This window comes from Geotrypetes seraphini, chromosome 9 (genome assembly GCF_902459505.1).
Source record: "Geotrypetes seraphini chromosome 9, aGeoSer1.1, whole genome shotgun sequence".
NCBI lineage: Eukaryota > Metazoa > Chordata > Amphibia > Gymnophiona > Dermophiidae > Geotrypetes > Geotrypetes seraphini.
Window position 1 is genome coordinate 15,611,585 of NC_047092.1, and position 16,758 is coordinate 15,628,342.

Consider the following 16,758-nt stretch of genomic DNA (forward strand, 5'->3'; position numbering starts at 1 on the left):
ATGATATCCAATATGTCATGTCTTGCTATTGTCTCTAGTTCCCCCATTTTGTTACCCAGACTTCTAGCATTCGTATACATACATCTAAGTTCCCTTCGTGTTACCTTTTTGGACCTTCTACTCTTGGCTGTCCCTGTAGTTTCAATTACGGTATCATTTACTGCTCCTGTGTTATCACCCTTGTTTGCTGTGTGGTCGTCCCCTCCTGTGTCTGAGTTGTCCCTTCCTGCTTTTTCTCCCTTATTGGCTGTGAGGTCGTCTTCTCTTGTGTAGGTGTAGTTGTCCTTGGCTTCTTCGTCGGGGCATCCTGCTATCCGTACCATCGACCGGTGGTCGACTGTCGGCTTTCCCCTATCTTTCAGTTTAAAGCCTTCTCGATTGCCTTCTTCATGTTGCCTGCCAAAACTCTTGCTCCTTCCTTGTTGAGGTGTAGTCCGTCCCTTCTGTAGTACTTGCTTTTTCCCCAGAACGCCGTCCAGTTGCGCACGAAGTCGAAGCCTTCTTCTTCGCACCATCGTCTCATCCAGGCGTTGATTACTTGCAATTCCCCTTGTCTCTTTCCATCCGCTCTTGGTACTGGGAGGATCTCAGAGAAGGCCACCTTCACCTCCCTGATCTTCAGTTGTCTTCCAAGTGAGCGGAGCTGGCCCTTCAGCTCTTCCCTGTCATACTTCCGCCCGCTCACATCATTTGTTCCCACGTGGATAAGTACAGCGGTGTCCTCTCCCCCTGCTCCATCTATGATCCTGGAGATCCTGTTGGTCACATCCTTCACTCTTGCTCCAGGCAGACAGGTGACAACTCTGTCCTCTCTTCCTCCTGCGGTGTGGCTGTCCACATGTCGTATGATGGAGTCGCCTACGATGATCCCCATCTTCTTTATTCGGGAGTTCCTTGGGGGGCGTAGGTCCACGTCCTTGGAGTAGGGCCAGTCTTCTTCCTCCAATGATACTCTTGAAATTGTTTCCTGTTCTTTGGGTGGGGCGATGTCTTCCTGTGCTCTCACTATTCCTCCTGGTGTGCGGTTGTCTCCTACCTCGTCTTCAGTTTCTTCTGTGTTTGCATGGGTGTCTTCTCTCCTCACATCGGTTTCCTGAGTACAGTTTTCCAGCCCTGGGATCTCTACGTGGTGCTGATGAGCTTCCTCTATGAACATTTCTAGTTCCTTGACCTCGTCGTTTGGGCTGTACTCCACTAGAATCTTCTCCTGTGCTCGGATTCTGTCTTCGAGTTCCATCACTGTTCCTTCCAGTAGTCTTACCTGGTATTTCAAGTTATCCATCTCCATGCATCGATTGCAAATGTATGCCTGGATCCCCGAAGGGAGGTAGTCATACATATTGCAGCCGATACAGAAGACTGGAAAGCTCACCTTCTGACTTCCTTGGGCTTCCATTTCTTGCTTCCCTCGTGTGTGCTTGTGTCCCTTGCCTGCTGCTTCCTTATGTTGCTTGCCTTGTTGTCTCTTTTGTGTGTGCTGTCTCCGCTCTACTTCACCTTGATTGTATGTGTGGGTTTGTTCCTTTGGCGTCTGTCTCTTCCTTACCTTCTGTGTTTGTCGCTTCCTTACCGTTCAGTCCTCCTCGGTGTTCTTGATAGTAGATACTCGTCCCTTGCAAGTCCCTTCGCAAAGGCGCTCTCGCTAAGGCGAGCGCCTTTACCGCTCGCCTTCGCCGCGCGCCGAACGGCTGGGCGCCGTTGGCTCCGCCCCTTTTAAGGGGACGCTACTCGGATGACGTCGGGGGTGGGCGGAGCTAACTCTCGCCGCTGCCCCAGTCGATCCTTCCTCCTCTGCTCCTGCTTTCTCCTCCGGTTTTGTTAGTTTTCCTTCCCTGTTCTTCTCCTCTCGCTTCTCTGCCTCCTCTCTGCCTTCTACAGAGCCGAACGGCTGGGCGCCGTTGGCTCCGCCCCTTTTAAGGGGACGCTACTCGGATGACGTCGGGGGTGGGCGGAGCTAACTCTCGCCGCTGCCCCAGTCGATCCTTCCTCCTCTGCTCCTGCTTTCTCCTCCGGTTTTGTTAGTTTTCCTTCCCTGTTCTTCTCCTCTCGCTTCTCTGCCTCCTCTCTGCCTTCTACAGAGCCGAACTCCATATGAACTCCTTGATCAATCAAAAACGATATACAAAAACAATTATAGAGAGCAATTCTTGAGTTTTAGATTGAAAGCTATGGAACCTTATGGATTAAATAAGGATATTGAGTAGATGATGCTTTTCTCAGCCAGAATGAGTTGATTGGCCATTTGTTTAGCATACTTGCTCAGTAGCAGCCTGGTACTAGAGGTGTTGAGAGCTCACTCAACTAGGGCTCTGGCTTCCTCAGTTTAACATTTCTCTTATTCCGCCACAGGATATCTGCAGGGTGGTGAATTGGTTGTTACTTCATTCCTTTTTGAAGCATTACAAGCTGGATGTCCAGCGATATGCCTCTTGGGTAGGGTTACCATATGACTCCAGAAAAAGGAAGACAGATTGAGACATCTGGGTTTTACTTCTATTGAAAGCAATATAAATAAAACCTGGATGTATCAATGTATGCTTTTTATTTATTTATTTTTTTTCTGGAGCTATATGGTAACCCTACTCTTGGGGCTTCAGTGTCCTGCCCTCACTGAATATTGCTTTGGTACTTCCCACTCGTCAGGAACGGTCTGAAGCAGACGAGGAAAGAGAAATTAGATCTTGCCTGATAAATTTATTTTCCTTGAGCCTCTCCAGATGATCCCAAATCCCACCAGGAAAGCTGTTCTGTTGTATTGATTTGAGATGGAAGGTCTGGAGATGGTCTGTTTCTGTCAATCAGCTATTTTCTTTTTGGTTATGTTTGGTTGCTTTCTTCCATTGGGATGACTAGGGGCTCTGTTCTTGTTGTTCAAGTTTTAGGACTGGTGGTCTACCCTTGCTCTATCAGTAGACATACTGAATGGATATGGGTTGCACAGGACCTTATACAGTGACATTAGTCAGTAGTTCTCAGTCTCCCTCTGTTAGTAGGAGTGTATATACTCACTTGCTGGGAATCAACCAGTCTGTTCTGGAGAGATCAAGGAAAGTAAATTAGCAGGCAAGATCTAATTTCTCTTTCCTTATCTGCTCTAGACTGTTCCCGACGAGTGGGAAGTACCTAAGCAGTACTCAATAAAAGTGGGACACTGAAGCCTTAAGAGGTACATCACTGGACATACAGCTTGTAATTCTTCAAAAAGGAATGAAGTAACAACCAACCCAGCAGATATCCTGTGGAGGAATAAGAGACTGTTAAGCCCAGGAAGAAGCCTGAGCCTTACTTGAGTGAGCGTTCAATACCTTTGGTACTTGGCTGTTCCCCCCCTCCCCCACCGTATGCTGGAAATGGAAGAATCACATATATCAAATTGTTTGGGAGGTGTGACATGCTCTGTTTCCTCAAACATAGGAAATGCTTTCTATCAGTTTGGGATAGTTATTTACAAACCATGTTAACGAAGGGGAGGAGTCTTATTTTTAAATGAATTGTAATATGGCTAGATTAGAGACCTAGTAATTGATCTCTTCATTTCTGGGGGGAGGAGGTGGGGATGTGAATTTTTCTTTTGGTCTTTCAGTAGTCATTGACCAAAAGAACCCAGGCCATCGACAGTAGATTTTCAGTGTTTACTGAGTGGTGGTTAGTATGAAGAGAGACTGGTTTGAGAGCTTGTTGGAGTGTATTATATTCGTTTGATTTTTTTTCTGTTTGTGGATATAAAATTTTATGTTTAAAAATAACATATTTGCCCACTCTGCCCAAAAAATTAGACTACTTTGTGTCTTTAACCTTTTTTTTTTTTTCCTTAACCTGCTTTTTGCACAGACTTGATGCTTCTGGTAATTGTCACACTAGGTCTGGGATACTCTGACAGTCAGAACCGGTACTCCAGCTCTTCTGCCAAATTCACCCTCTCATTGGTCTCTATTATGCCTCTTTCTTACTGCATTGGCATGGCTATTGCTAGGTGAGGCTAGACTTGACTGTAGATAGGTTGGGTAATACCATGACTGTAGATAGGATGGATAATCCTATTACCATTTATCATAAATTCCCAACCTTTTTTAAATCAGAGCCTACTTTTTGAGTGAATGGGTATACTATATATTGAAAAACAAGGACAAATTTTTAAAATTAATTTCTTGGAAGATAACAATATTGGTGTATTGCTCACAGTATGATTTTATTAAGTTATTAAAAAATTGAATATAATATTAGTGAGAGAGCTGAGCTTGATGTGATGAAACTTCCATTCAGTGTCTGCTCCTTCCTCTCTTTCCACTTCCCTTCAGTGTCTGCTTTCTTCTCTCTCCTCACTTCCCTTCAGCGTCTGTTACCCTTCCCCCCTTCCCCCCTTCCTCCACTTCCCTTCATGCTACTCGGCCTCTTCCCCTCATTGGGCCACCTTCCTCCCTTCCCCTCACCTTCGCAGGCGCTCTTCATAGATTTCTCTTTCTGAGATGTCCGGACGTGACAATGTTCTCATCAAGTTCTGCGCGACTGCCCTAAAGCTTCTCCTCTGACACACTTCCTGTTTCCGCCTGAGCGACTTGCGTCAAAGGAGAAGCTTTGGGGCAGTCGCACGGGACTTGATGAGAATGTTGTCGTGGTGGCAAAAAGTTGAAGCGTCAAAAGTTGAAGAATCAAAACAAAGATGACAGTGCTGCCATCAGTGGCCATTGGATTCGTCAATTGCTCAAGGGGGCAGCGGCTGGTCATCAACGCCCCCTCAATATGACTTGGACACAAAATGCCCCCCTTAGACTTCTCAGTGCCCAAATATAAACCGAGCTAATATTCCCCCCTCCAAAAAAAAAAAAAAGGGAAAAAAGGTTGACTCGAAATATAAACAAAGGATTTAAATCCAAGTACAGTAATGCTCTTTCTCCCTCCTCCCCCCCCTAAAACCCAATAATCTTACCTTCCTTGAAGTGGCCTGGCCTGGCTTGCCCCAGCCTCGCATCGACAGCCATTGCAGGTCTGCCTTAAGCCATGGTGGTCAAGTGATGAGTCGGGACAGGAGCAGACCCTCCTACATCCTGGCCTGGCCTGCTATGCTCTGCTCCACCCCATCCCCATCCACAGCCTACCTTGTACACCCTGGTAGTCCAGAGGTGAACTGGGGCAGGAACGATGTGCCTACTCTCTTGCCCTGTACAGACTCTGTTCAAAATGACTGCTGCAAGTTCCCATGACAACCTTGCAGACTCTGTCTTTATTATCACATGACTCTCCTGCGTCTGTGGATGATTTTGGATCCTTGACAGGGTACAGGATTGGCGGGGATCACAGCAATGATCTCTGTGCGGTGCCTTTCTATGTTGAAGGTCAGTGCCCAGCAGCTTTCCACACCTCTGTGTTTCATTATGAGTAGCACTAATGCACAGACAAACGTTTTTCCTGCTCATCAGGACATCATCTCCTTAGTCACTGACCAACGGGAGTCACCTGAAGGTGGCTAGAGTTATGTATAAGCTCTGTCCTATGACTCCAGACTACCAGCAGCTGTTTGTACAGTAGGGCAAGTGACCAAGCACCCCTCCCTTTCTAGTGAGGATGTTGTGATGCTGAAGGACACACAGGACTGTAAGATGGATGTGGTCCTTAAAAAACAGTTTGAAATGCTAGCTTTAGGTATCAAAGCTGCAGCATTTGCTGCCTCCTTGGCATGGGCCTATCATACCCTACGAGGGTCAAGATAAGGAAATTGGGTCATTAGGGTATAGACAGGGGGTGGGTAAGCAGAGTGGGCAGACTTGATGGGCTGTAGCCCTTTTCTGCCGTCATCTTCTATGTTTCTATGACTGTGGATTAGCTGTTCGGAGCTTGGGGATTCTTGCCCCTCATGTTTAAGGAAAGAGTGGATTATGTGGCTGATGCTCTTTATGACATCATAGTCCTGAGTGAAGTTTTGATTTACTCCATTTCTGCCCACTGGATACTCTACATCAGACAATGGGCAGGCGACTCAGCTTCCAAAGCCACTCTCAGTAGGTTTCCTTTCAAGGGGCAGATGCTGTTTGGCAAGGGACTGGATGACCTCATGGCCAGTGTGGCAGATTGCCCTCCCAAATCCATCCTGGAAAACAGGTGCTGTTGTACTTTCGGAGGCAACAGAGGCACTTTTCATGCATTTAGGATATCCCACTAATTTTCCTCCAGTTACTCATCTCGGAGGCCCTTTCAGGGTTCCAGACAGAGATTTGGCAGTTACACGCACCAGCAGTCTGCAGGCTTCTGTGGTGGCTCGGCCCCCAAGAAGCATCAATGATGCCAGGACGACGACAACCGCTCTTCATATCGGCAGGTGGCTGTCTACTTTCTGGAAGGAATGGGAACTGATTTTGTTCGACCATTGGGTTCTGGATGTTGTTCGGAAGAGGTACAAGATTGAGTTTTCTCTGTCTACCTCCTCCAGATCTGTTCCTTGACTCCCCGGCCAGAGAAGGAGGTCAGAGTCCAAACGACAGTGCAATAGAACATTTTTCCTATAGAACCAGTTCCCAAAGAAGAGTCAAGCAGATACAGTTTATACTTCATTGTGCTCAAGAGAGGCACCGAAGATTGAAGGCCCATTCTGGATCTGTCGTCGGTAAATGAGACCCTAAAGATCCCCTGCTTTTGCGTGGAGATGGTCTGTTCTTGTCATAGCAACGGTGGCTCTGGAATAATTCCTTGCCTTTCTGAATTTTACAGAGGCATATCTGCACGTCCTTATCTTCCCGGATCACAGGAAATATCTGAGTTTTTCACGTTCTACAGCAACACTTCCAGCTTGGGGTTCTCCCTTTAGGTTTAGACTCCCCACACCTTTGCTAAGGTGATGGTATGTTTTAGTGGTATAAATTAATATCTGGATTTGTAAATTAAAAAAAACAAAAAATGATCTAGAGACATTTGGAGCATTGAGATTAAGCATCAAATTAATGATCTCAATGGCCACGACTTTGGTCTTGGAGGTTAAGATGTACAGTGTCAGCATCTATGAGACAAACATGGTTTTTTCTTTTGCATAGAGCTTTTTGGACCCCTGTTCGTTTACAAAAAATAGATAGCTCTAAGTCTAATAGATGTTGGCATTGTCATCTTGAAGCTGGGACATTAGATCATCTTTTATTCTATTGTCCATTAATTTTAATATTTTGGAAATCAATTTGGCCTCAAATAAATAGGATGTTGGAAAATCCGGTAGCCTTCACATATGATACTATCTTATTTGGAACAACAATGAGAGCAAGGAGTCAAATCTCATCAAATAATAACAAACTTATTTATTTTGACTGGAGTAGCAATACAGCAAATAACATACAATTGGAAAAATTATGACAGGCTAAATTACAACTTTTGGTGGAATTCTGTATGTCATATATACAAAATGGAACGTACAGTAGCAACACATAAAGGTTATTTTGGTAAATTTCAGAAGATCTGGGGACCATTAACAGATTTTTGTAATGAATGATAAATTTTTCCCAAGGTAAGATATTTGATTAGAGGGGAATTGGGTGGTTTTTATTTATTTATTTTTTATTATCTCATAATATATGAATATATATTGATCCATTCTTTACTTCAATAGTAACAACTATTGTGCTTCCATTGTTACCCCCTTTTAATTCTTTTGTAAGCCGCCTTACCCTTAAAAACCCGAGAAATGTTAAAAGATCTACTACTTACCTCTCTAGTTAATCAATAGTTCTCCCATTGTAACCCCCATTTTATTAATCTTTTGTAAGCCGCCTTGAACCGCAAGGTAATGGCGGAATAGAAATCCCTAATGTAATGTATATCAATAGTTTCATTGTAATGGTACTTGTATGTAATACTGTGATGGGAGGATTTTCTATTTAATAAGAATAGTTTAAATATTAGGTGTATTACATAATATTCAAAATACTATAGAATATGAATTTGTAATGAAATGTTGTACTTAAAGTGTTATATGAGAGTTAATCAAGTGTGTATTTATAAATTCATATGATTTTATCTACTACACTTGTAATATGCAAAAATGAATAAAGAATTAAAAACAGAAAAAAAAAAATGTTTTAGTGGCTCACCTGCACAGAATAGGAGTCCAGGTACATCCTTAACTAGGCAATTGGCTGATCAGGGTCACCTCTCTGGGGGATGGCGAGCATGTGGTTCAGCGGGTGGTGAGCCTCCTGCAGAATAGTTAAATAGTCAACTTTCAAAAGAGTTATCTTCATCTGACTTGGTGCTTGGAATATCTGGGAGTGTGGTTCGACATGGAGATCTTGGATTTTCCAATCTGCATGGCCTGGCAGGTGCTAGGGTCAATGGTGGCATCCAAGTGACAGATGAATTTTAATGTGGACATATGCAAAGTGATGCATATTGGAGAAGAATAACTTAAATCACAGTTACCGGATGCTAGGATCCACCTTGGGGGTTAGCACCCAAGAAAGGGATCTGGGTTTCAATGTAGACAATAAGATAAAACCTTCTGCACAATGTGCAGCGGTGGCCAAAATAGCAAACAAGATGCTAGTCACCTCTTGTTGCATTTTATGACAAGATAAACTGCTCTGCTGTGGACTAATGGAAGAACACCTACAGCAGCAGATGAATTGCTCTGGTCTCCAGGCCACCCTATGTGAATCAGCAAGGTGGTACGGAGAGCCTCTTGGTAGCAAAGGAAGCAGCATTGTTAATGAAATGGGCTGGGTCACCTACTTGACCTTTCTGTGGCACATATAGCTAGCTTGGCAAATGTCCAGGTCAAGTCAATTTTCTGGGCAGAATCACATTAGATCCAGGAGCATGGAGCAGAGCGCCACCTTAGAATACATTGGAGAAAACTAGTAATGGGTCTGATGGCAAAGGCAGCAAACATCAAGATTCCCAGGTTTTTCAGCTACAGAAGAGAACAGAGATTGGAAGGGATTGATGCACTGCAACCATAACTTTCTTATGGTTTTTTTTTGGTTGCCTTCCATGGCTCTTGCTGGGTAATGTTATCCAGCAGCATGATTTCCTGTAGTGATAGTGGCCCTGCACTGGACCAGGGTGGCTGGTAGTAGATGTGCTACTGAGCCTTCTAGCCACAAGAAACCAATTGAGGCAAGGCTTAGTACAGATGCTTGACCTATCTCCATATTTTCTTATGACTTGGCATTTAAAAGGTTGAGGCTCGGAAAAAGATATTCTGGGAAGGAATCAGCCACTGTGCTGTGCTGTGCTGTAGAAGACAAGTCCACCTCCCTGGAGTATGTCAGAGTGTGGCGATATTTGAAGTTTGGTGTCGCGAGCATCAGTGAGTCTTAAGTCAACAATGACACTTTTTTTTATTTATTCTATTTTATTTTTTTTAGGGTTTTATTTCCAGGATGGGCTGCATAGAGGGTTTGTTCTGGCCTCCTTTTTAAGACTTAGGTGGAAGCATTGGTTTCCTTGTGGAGTTTGGTTCAAGGCAATGTGTTGTACCACATCTAGATGGAAGGTCATTTCCTAAGAGGTGTAAAATTGCCACAACATAGGGTGATTCCTCCTTGGGACTTGAATCTGTATGTGGTTCTGGTTCAACCTCCCTGATAAGTTTTTTGCAAGTTCCCTCTTTGCAGACACATTTACCATGGTGGCAACTGTACACTCAGGAAGTCCTTAGCTGTGTGGTGTGGCGATAAAAGTATATACGTGTTAATTTTCTTAACATTAATTTATAGGTGGACACTCATACACATTTGTCCATGGCTAAAACATACCATGAGACCTGAAGACAGATCCATCCCCACGAACATCTTTTAGGGCATTTCCTCTTTTACAGGGTGGAGAAGAGCAGAGGCAGTGTGTGCACATGTTACAAATCTCATTAAACAATAGTCAATAAAATTGATAATTTACTCATACTCCATGATATTTAGTAGGGATGGTCACACAAGTATCATTTTTGTTTGGGATTTTTATTTTGTTTCCAATGAATGTTAGTAGTATGCTCTTAAAAGGGAGTACCTATGGTGTGGATTCAAGAAAGTATGCCAGAAATTAGGCATAAAAAATATGGGCACCAATCTTATAATGGCAACTGCATGCAACATGGTCATTATAGAATAGAATATAAGTGAGTGTGGTTGTGCTTAAAGTTAGTAGTCGCATGCATGTATTCTATAACTTAGTCATGCAACTGCAAGACACACCCTGATACCCATATCCATACTCCCTTTGTCGCTGTGGCTATAGCATTTAGTGCCCAGCTTATAGAATAGTGGCTAAGTGCAGCATTTCTTTTCCTTTTACCAAAAAAAAGGAGATCTAGGAACTGGGTTGTACAACAGAGAAGCTACCACATTGATTATTCTGAAGATTCTTGACCTAGTCTTGTAGCTTAAAATTTGAGTACTCTGGTTGGGGGAGAGGTTCTTCCACATTATTTTATTATTCTCTTGTTCTTGTACCTTGCAGTATCTCAGCACAGAGTAGCTTTGCACTGGGCGCTGTGGTGAATGCGACATTTGGATCCATTATTGAACTGACATTCTACATCACTGCACTGATCAAGGGTGCCCGAGAGGGGAATTTATGCTATGAGGAGGTGGTGAAGTCTGCTCTGACGGGTACCGTGCTGGGCTGTGTCCTCTTTGTCCCTGTGAGTTTTGCTGAAACCATGTTCTTCTCTTCAGGTTGTGCCTTTTCTACCTTAGAACAGGAACAGTAATGATCTGTTAAGGATGTCAAAGTCCTTCCTCAAGGGCCGCATTCCAGTTGGGTTTTCAGGATTTCCCCAATGAATATGCATGAGATCTATTTGCATGCACTGCTTTCATTGTATGCTAATAGATCTCATGCTTACTCATTGGGGAAATCCTGAAAACCCGACTGGATGCGGCCCTCGAGGACCGACTTTGACACCTGTGTCTAGTGGGGTGGGAGGAGTAAACTGGGAGAAGGTCAGCTGTCACTGCTGCTCTTCCACTTATGAGCAAATGGTACGTACATACATCAGAAAAAATATTTTCTAGGCTACGTTGAACTTGAATTTTAGCTAGATCTGTATCCTTGAATAAGGGAACGTGGTCAGAATTAAAATTCTAGAAAAGAAAATGTGTAAAGTCTCTTGTAATCCTAAAATTGCTTCTAATGTTATGTTAGATTTTCTTTATTGCCTTTCGTGAATTTGAAGGTGTTCCCACCTTGGTATATCACAGCAGTGGTTGAAATACTTAAAACAGTTTTCAATGCATAGTAGGGCAGGACAGTTGTACACACCTAGAGATTCTCAGACTGCCTGATTCTTTCCCTATGCTTGGTGCCCAGTTCATGGCCTGAGATGCAAAACTGAGATTAAGTCTGTTAAGGGTCTCATTCCCTTTTGATTGGGTTTTTCCTCAGGGCCTGTGCATGGTGATAGGAGGCATCAAACATCAGGAGCAGAGGTTCAACAGCAGGTCTGCTGGGGTCAGTTCTGCTCTGTTGTTCATCTCTGTGGGAGGTAAGCTGGAAAAAAGATGAGACTAGTCAACTAGCCATCCCCCAAACCTATCTGAAAATTATTATTTGCTGTATTCCTTCCTTTCAGAAAAGGGGACTGAAGCCTTTTGCATACTATTGTACCTCAAGTTTTTCTCCAATCACTAATCTATATCCTGGACTGTAGTTGGATATGAGCTGCATATTGGAACAGGTTAAGTCTTTCCTGATTGTTTGCCATTGCATCTGTAGACCATACATGCAGTAGTATAAAATGAGGACCCTAACCCAGGCTGAAAAAATATTTTCTTACAAAAGCAGTACAAAATAACTAAGCTAATTAACTAAGCTAGTATAAAATTAGGACACCAGATATCGAGCCAACACACTCCATGACAGACAAACTACATAGAACACCGAAGAGGGAGTGGAAAATATGAAAAAGGATCTGCAAAAGTTAGAGGAATGGTCTAATGCCTGGCAACTAAAATTCAATGCAAAGAAATGCAGAGTAATGCATTTGGGGATTAATAATAGGAAGGAACCGTATATGCTGGGAGGAGAGAAGCTGATATGCACGAACGGGGAGAGGGACCTTGGGGTGATAGTGTCCGAAGATCTAAAGGAGAAAAAACAGTGTGACAAGGCAGTGGCTGCTGCCAGAAGGATGCTGGGCTGTATAAAGAGAGGCGTAGTCAGTAGAAGGAAGAAGGTGTTGATGCCCCTGTACAGGTCATTGGTAAGGCCCCACTTGGAGTATTGTGTTCAATTTTGGAGACCGTATCTGGCGAAGGACGCAAGAACACTTGAGGCGGTCCAGAGGAGGGCGACGAAAATGATAGGAGGTTTGCGCCAAAAGACGTATGTGAAGAGACTGGAAGCCCTGAATATGTATACCCTAGAGGAAAGGAGAGACAGGGGAGATATGATTCAGACGTTCAAATACTTGAAGGGTATTAACGTAGAACAAAATCTTTTTCAGAGAAAGGAAAATGGTAAAACCAGAGGACATTTGAGGTTGAGGGGTGGTAGATTCAAAGGCAATGTTAGGAAATTCTACTTTACGGAGAGGGTGGTGGATGCTTGGAATGCGCTCCCGAGAGAGGTGGTGGAGAGTAAAACTGTGACTGATTTCAAAGAAGCGTGGGATGAACACAAAGGATCTAGAATCAGAAAATAAGATTAAATATTGAATTAAGACCAGTACTGGGCAGACTTGCACGGTCTGTGTCTGTATATGGCCGTTTGGTGGACGATGGGCTGGGGAGGGCTTCAATGGCTAGGAGGGTGTAGATGGGCTGGAGTAAATCTTAACAGAGATTTCGGCAGTTGGAACCCAAGCACAGTACAGTGTAAAGCTTTGGATTCTTGTCCAGAAATAGCTAAGAAGAAAAAATTAAAAAATTTAAATTTTGAATCAGGTTGGGCAGACTGGATGGATCATTCGGGTCTTTATCTGCCATCATCTACTATGTTACTATGTAACTAGAAACAGTGACTACATGGATGAAAGAACACAAACTAAAACTGAACCCAGACAAAACAAAATTTATACTTCTTGAAAAAAATAAAACCCCAACCATAACAAACAGTAATAAACTCAATCACATACCCCATTCAACTCCACCCTAAGACTTCTGGGAATCATGATAGATAGAAGCTGTACCATGCAACCACAAATCAACAAAACAATACAGAAATCATTCGTGGTCATGCAAAACTTAAGGCAAATCCGAAAATTCTTTGACAGAAAACAATTCCAGCTTGTGGTCCAATCCCTAGTCCTAGGACTTCTAGACTACTGCAACATCCTCTAGCTCCCCTGCCCCAAAGTCATGATAAAACAACTACAAACAGTACAAAACACAGCCCTGAGACTGATCTATTCGCTGAAGAAATACGACAACATCACCGCCGCATACATTGACTCTCACTGGCTCCCAATACAAGCAAGAATACAATTCAATTTCTACTGTCTACTATTTAAAACAATGAATGGAGACAGCCCAACCTACTTGAACAACCGCCTTATCCAACCTGCCACAACCAGGCTAAGGAGAACCCAGACACCATTCACTTATCCCCCAATCAGAGGCATTGAACGCAAAAAAATGTACAATGGACTACTGGCCACGCAGACAGCGAAACTTGACCACCAACTATCCAATCTACTGATCACGACATCAGACTACAAAACTTTCAGAAAAGAAATCAATCAAGATAAACTAACTCCGCAGGAAGCATTTCAATCCACACAAAGTAATCTGCTCAACTATGTAACTCTTCTGAAATTATCCAGATAACCTTTTATGTAATCCGCCTTGAACCGCAAAGTAATGGAATAAAAGTCATTAATGTAATGTAATTTTCCCACCAAATTAAGTTCCAATGCTTGTTCCAGCCCTAATGGAAATGGAGATACAAATTCCTTTCTGTCTACACTCCTCCCCCAACACGCTTTGTATTGTTTAATGCTAATAAGTCACTTTGCCAGGTTTTTCTAATCCAGGGGTGTCAAAGTCCCTCCTTGAGGGCCGCAGTCCAGTTGGGTTTTCAGGATTCCCCCAATGAATATGCATAAGATCTATTTGCATACACTGCTTTCATTGTATGCTAATAGATCTCATGCATATTCATTGGGGAAATCCTGAAAACCCGACTGGTTTGCAGCCCTTGAGGAAGGACTTTGACACCCCTGCTCTAATCTAAAAGCCATCTTTTCTAATAGAGATTGCTTTCTGGGGCTTTTGCTGATTTCCTCTGGGATGGCTTAATCTTCTGTGTTTGAAGTGTGTGACTTGGGTAGGTAGTGACTCTAGTAATACTGCATGTTCATAAGCTCAAGTTCTCCTTTTTTATTTGGGGGGGGTGTATGATGAAGGCCACTTGGTGTACCTTGCTTAAAAACATTTGAAGTAATAGCTTAGCATTCTGTCCTATGTGTACCTTTATTATGAATATATAGTTTGACTGTCCTCTAGACCAGTGTTTCTCAACTCGGTCCAGGAGTACCCCCTTGCCAGTCAGGTTTTCAGGATATCCACATTGAATTTGCATAAACTTGATTTGCATACACTGCCTCCATTATATGCAAATTTCTTTCATGCATATTCATTGTTGATATCTTGAAAACCTGACTGGCAAGGGGGTACTCCAGGACTGAGTTGAGAAACACTGCTCTAGATTGTTCTCTACTGCATCTCCTCTGTGCTCTTCCCGTTTTCCTATCTAATTGATGGCATTCTATGTCCTTTTGTTTTTATGTTTCTATTTGCAAACTATCCTGGTGTTTGGTTAGAAAGGAAAGTATAGCCAATGAAAATAAGCATACATTAAAAAAAACCCCAAAAACAACCTTCATTCTATATAACAGGCCACCTAAAAAAGTAAGTGCTATTTATGTATTTAAATTTATAATGTAACAAACCAAAGAAAGCTCTCAGTGTTTCTTAATTCAAATACAATGTAGCTTGTTTTTTTTGAGTGCTCAGAAGAGACCAGACTTAAGAGCCTGAGCTCCAACAGCAGAAAAACTCCACCTAAGCCTTTGCTCCGCTCCAGCACAGATAAGGTTTTGTTTTTTGTTTTTTAAGTTTATGCAAGATTTAATTGGCAAGATGTTGAAAATTTATCAAATGCAAAGCCATGGTATGTGCTGTGATTGAAAAAAGGATAGTTTTCCTGCTGCTGGAGCTCTGCTTGAAGTCTGGTCTCTTACAAATTTTTTCTGAGCACTCAAAAAAAATGCTACATTGTATTTGAATTAAGAAACACTGAGGGCTTTCTTTGGTTTGTTACATTGTATTACATTGTCCTTTGTGACACGTCTGGTTATCCCATCCCAGGTGTATTGGCTAGCCTTTAAATTTATAATTCCACCCGTACGTGTAAGTGTACATTTAAGGCATGAAAATAGAAGCCCAAAGAAGAGGAAGAAAAACTGTCTACTCCACATGATTCTGAGGAGCACAAAAATCAGTGGAAATGACCATCACAGATGAACCAGCATGCTAAAAGTGTATATACTCATAGATAATGCAGAAAAGGCGAGTGCAATGTCTGTTGTAGTATTTGGTTAGCTTCCTGGTATTGATATTTATAAATTTAGACTGTTAGTTTAACTATTCTATCTTTCCTTGTCATGTAACTATAATACTCATTTTCTTGGATTTTGAGGAGTTGGGTTTTTTCCCTTTGCCTTCCTTCAATGTACTTTCCATGTGATACCGTATTTTCTTTTACTCACTCTTATTATATATCTCCATAATGTTAGTGATGTCTTCTCTTATATGCTTAATTAGATTGTGAGCCTGTTCAGGACAGAGAGATTAGTTCAATTCCTATATTTAGTATTGTAAACAGCTTAATACCTATGTTCAAGTGGTATATCAAATGCAATAAATCTAATCCATTGTCATCAGGTATATTTGCTCCAACTATGTTCTCCAAAGTCTACGGGAATCTTGTCTGTGGTGACTGCTGGCATATGGACCAGAACTCCTCGCAGCTCTTTCTTTGCCAGAGCTGTCGTCCAGAAACGGTGGGTGAAAATCTCCAGTTGATACTAGCTGCCCTTTTAGAGCAACTACCTGTAAAAATTCTTGTCTTTTACTGTAAAAGCTTTCAATCTCCATTTCCATTTTTATTTCACTTGTCTCTTTGTAACTTGTTTGGGGAATATCTAAGGTGATATCAAGAATCCCTAACCTTAACCCTTCTGAAAACATGAGAGGGCTTATGACATGTTTTGTGAATCACCTGCAAGGGGCCATTCTTGTTTAACTGAGATTGAAAATGACCTGCTGTCTGTGATATTGCCCTAGTTTTCTCCTTATGGGTGTATTTGTGTCCTCATCCCTCAGAGGTGAGCTGCAAGCACCACCATCACCTTGGTGAAGGTGTGTGGGTCTGATGTCAACACAAAAGGTAGAGTCACAAACTGGAAATGCCCTTGAAGGACACTGAATCTCAAATATTTCCTGTGGTCTGGGAAAATGGGAATATGGAGATACACCTCCGTTAGATCTAGGGAGGCTAGGAATTCCCTCCCCTCCCCCCCGAGCCTCCATCGCAATGACTATTGCATTGTGCTATTTTAATGTCAATACCAGTTTATCAGTTACTGCTATTTGGCTATTTCCAAGGTTACCTCACAGTTCTAATGGTGGTGTTACGCTAACAGTCATTATACAATATTGCTTCTGTACACTACCATAGGAAAAATTTTTCTTCATAAAAGCTGTAATCTAAATTGATACTGAAACCTATCTCAGAAATAGGCTTCCAGGCATTAAGAATATAATCCATTTTCTATCTGTCTTCACT

At 42.5% G+C, this 16,758-nt stretch overlaps 1 protein-coding gene across 1 annotated transcript in view; it reads left to right on the forward strand.

Moving 5' to 3' along the window:
- Positions 1-16,758, forward strand: part of LOC117367168 (putative cation exchanger C521.04c) — a 142,287-nt gene that overhangs the window by 57,801 nt on the left and 67,728 nt on the right. The window contains exons 10-13 of the mRNA XM_033959498.1: positions 3,832-3,973; positions 10,429-10,612; positions 11,356-11,455; positions 15,855-15,973. Of these exons, the coding sequence (XP_033815389.1) occupies positions 3,832-3,973; positions 10,429-10,612; positions 11,356-11,455; positions 15,855-15,973 (545 nt within the window). The remainder of the gene's footprint in view (positions 1-3,831; positions 3,974-10,428; positions 10,613-11,355; positions 11,456-15,854; positions 15,974-16,758) is intronic.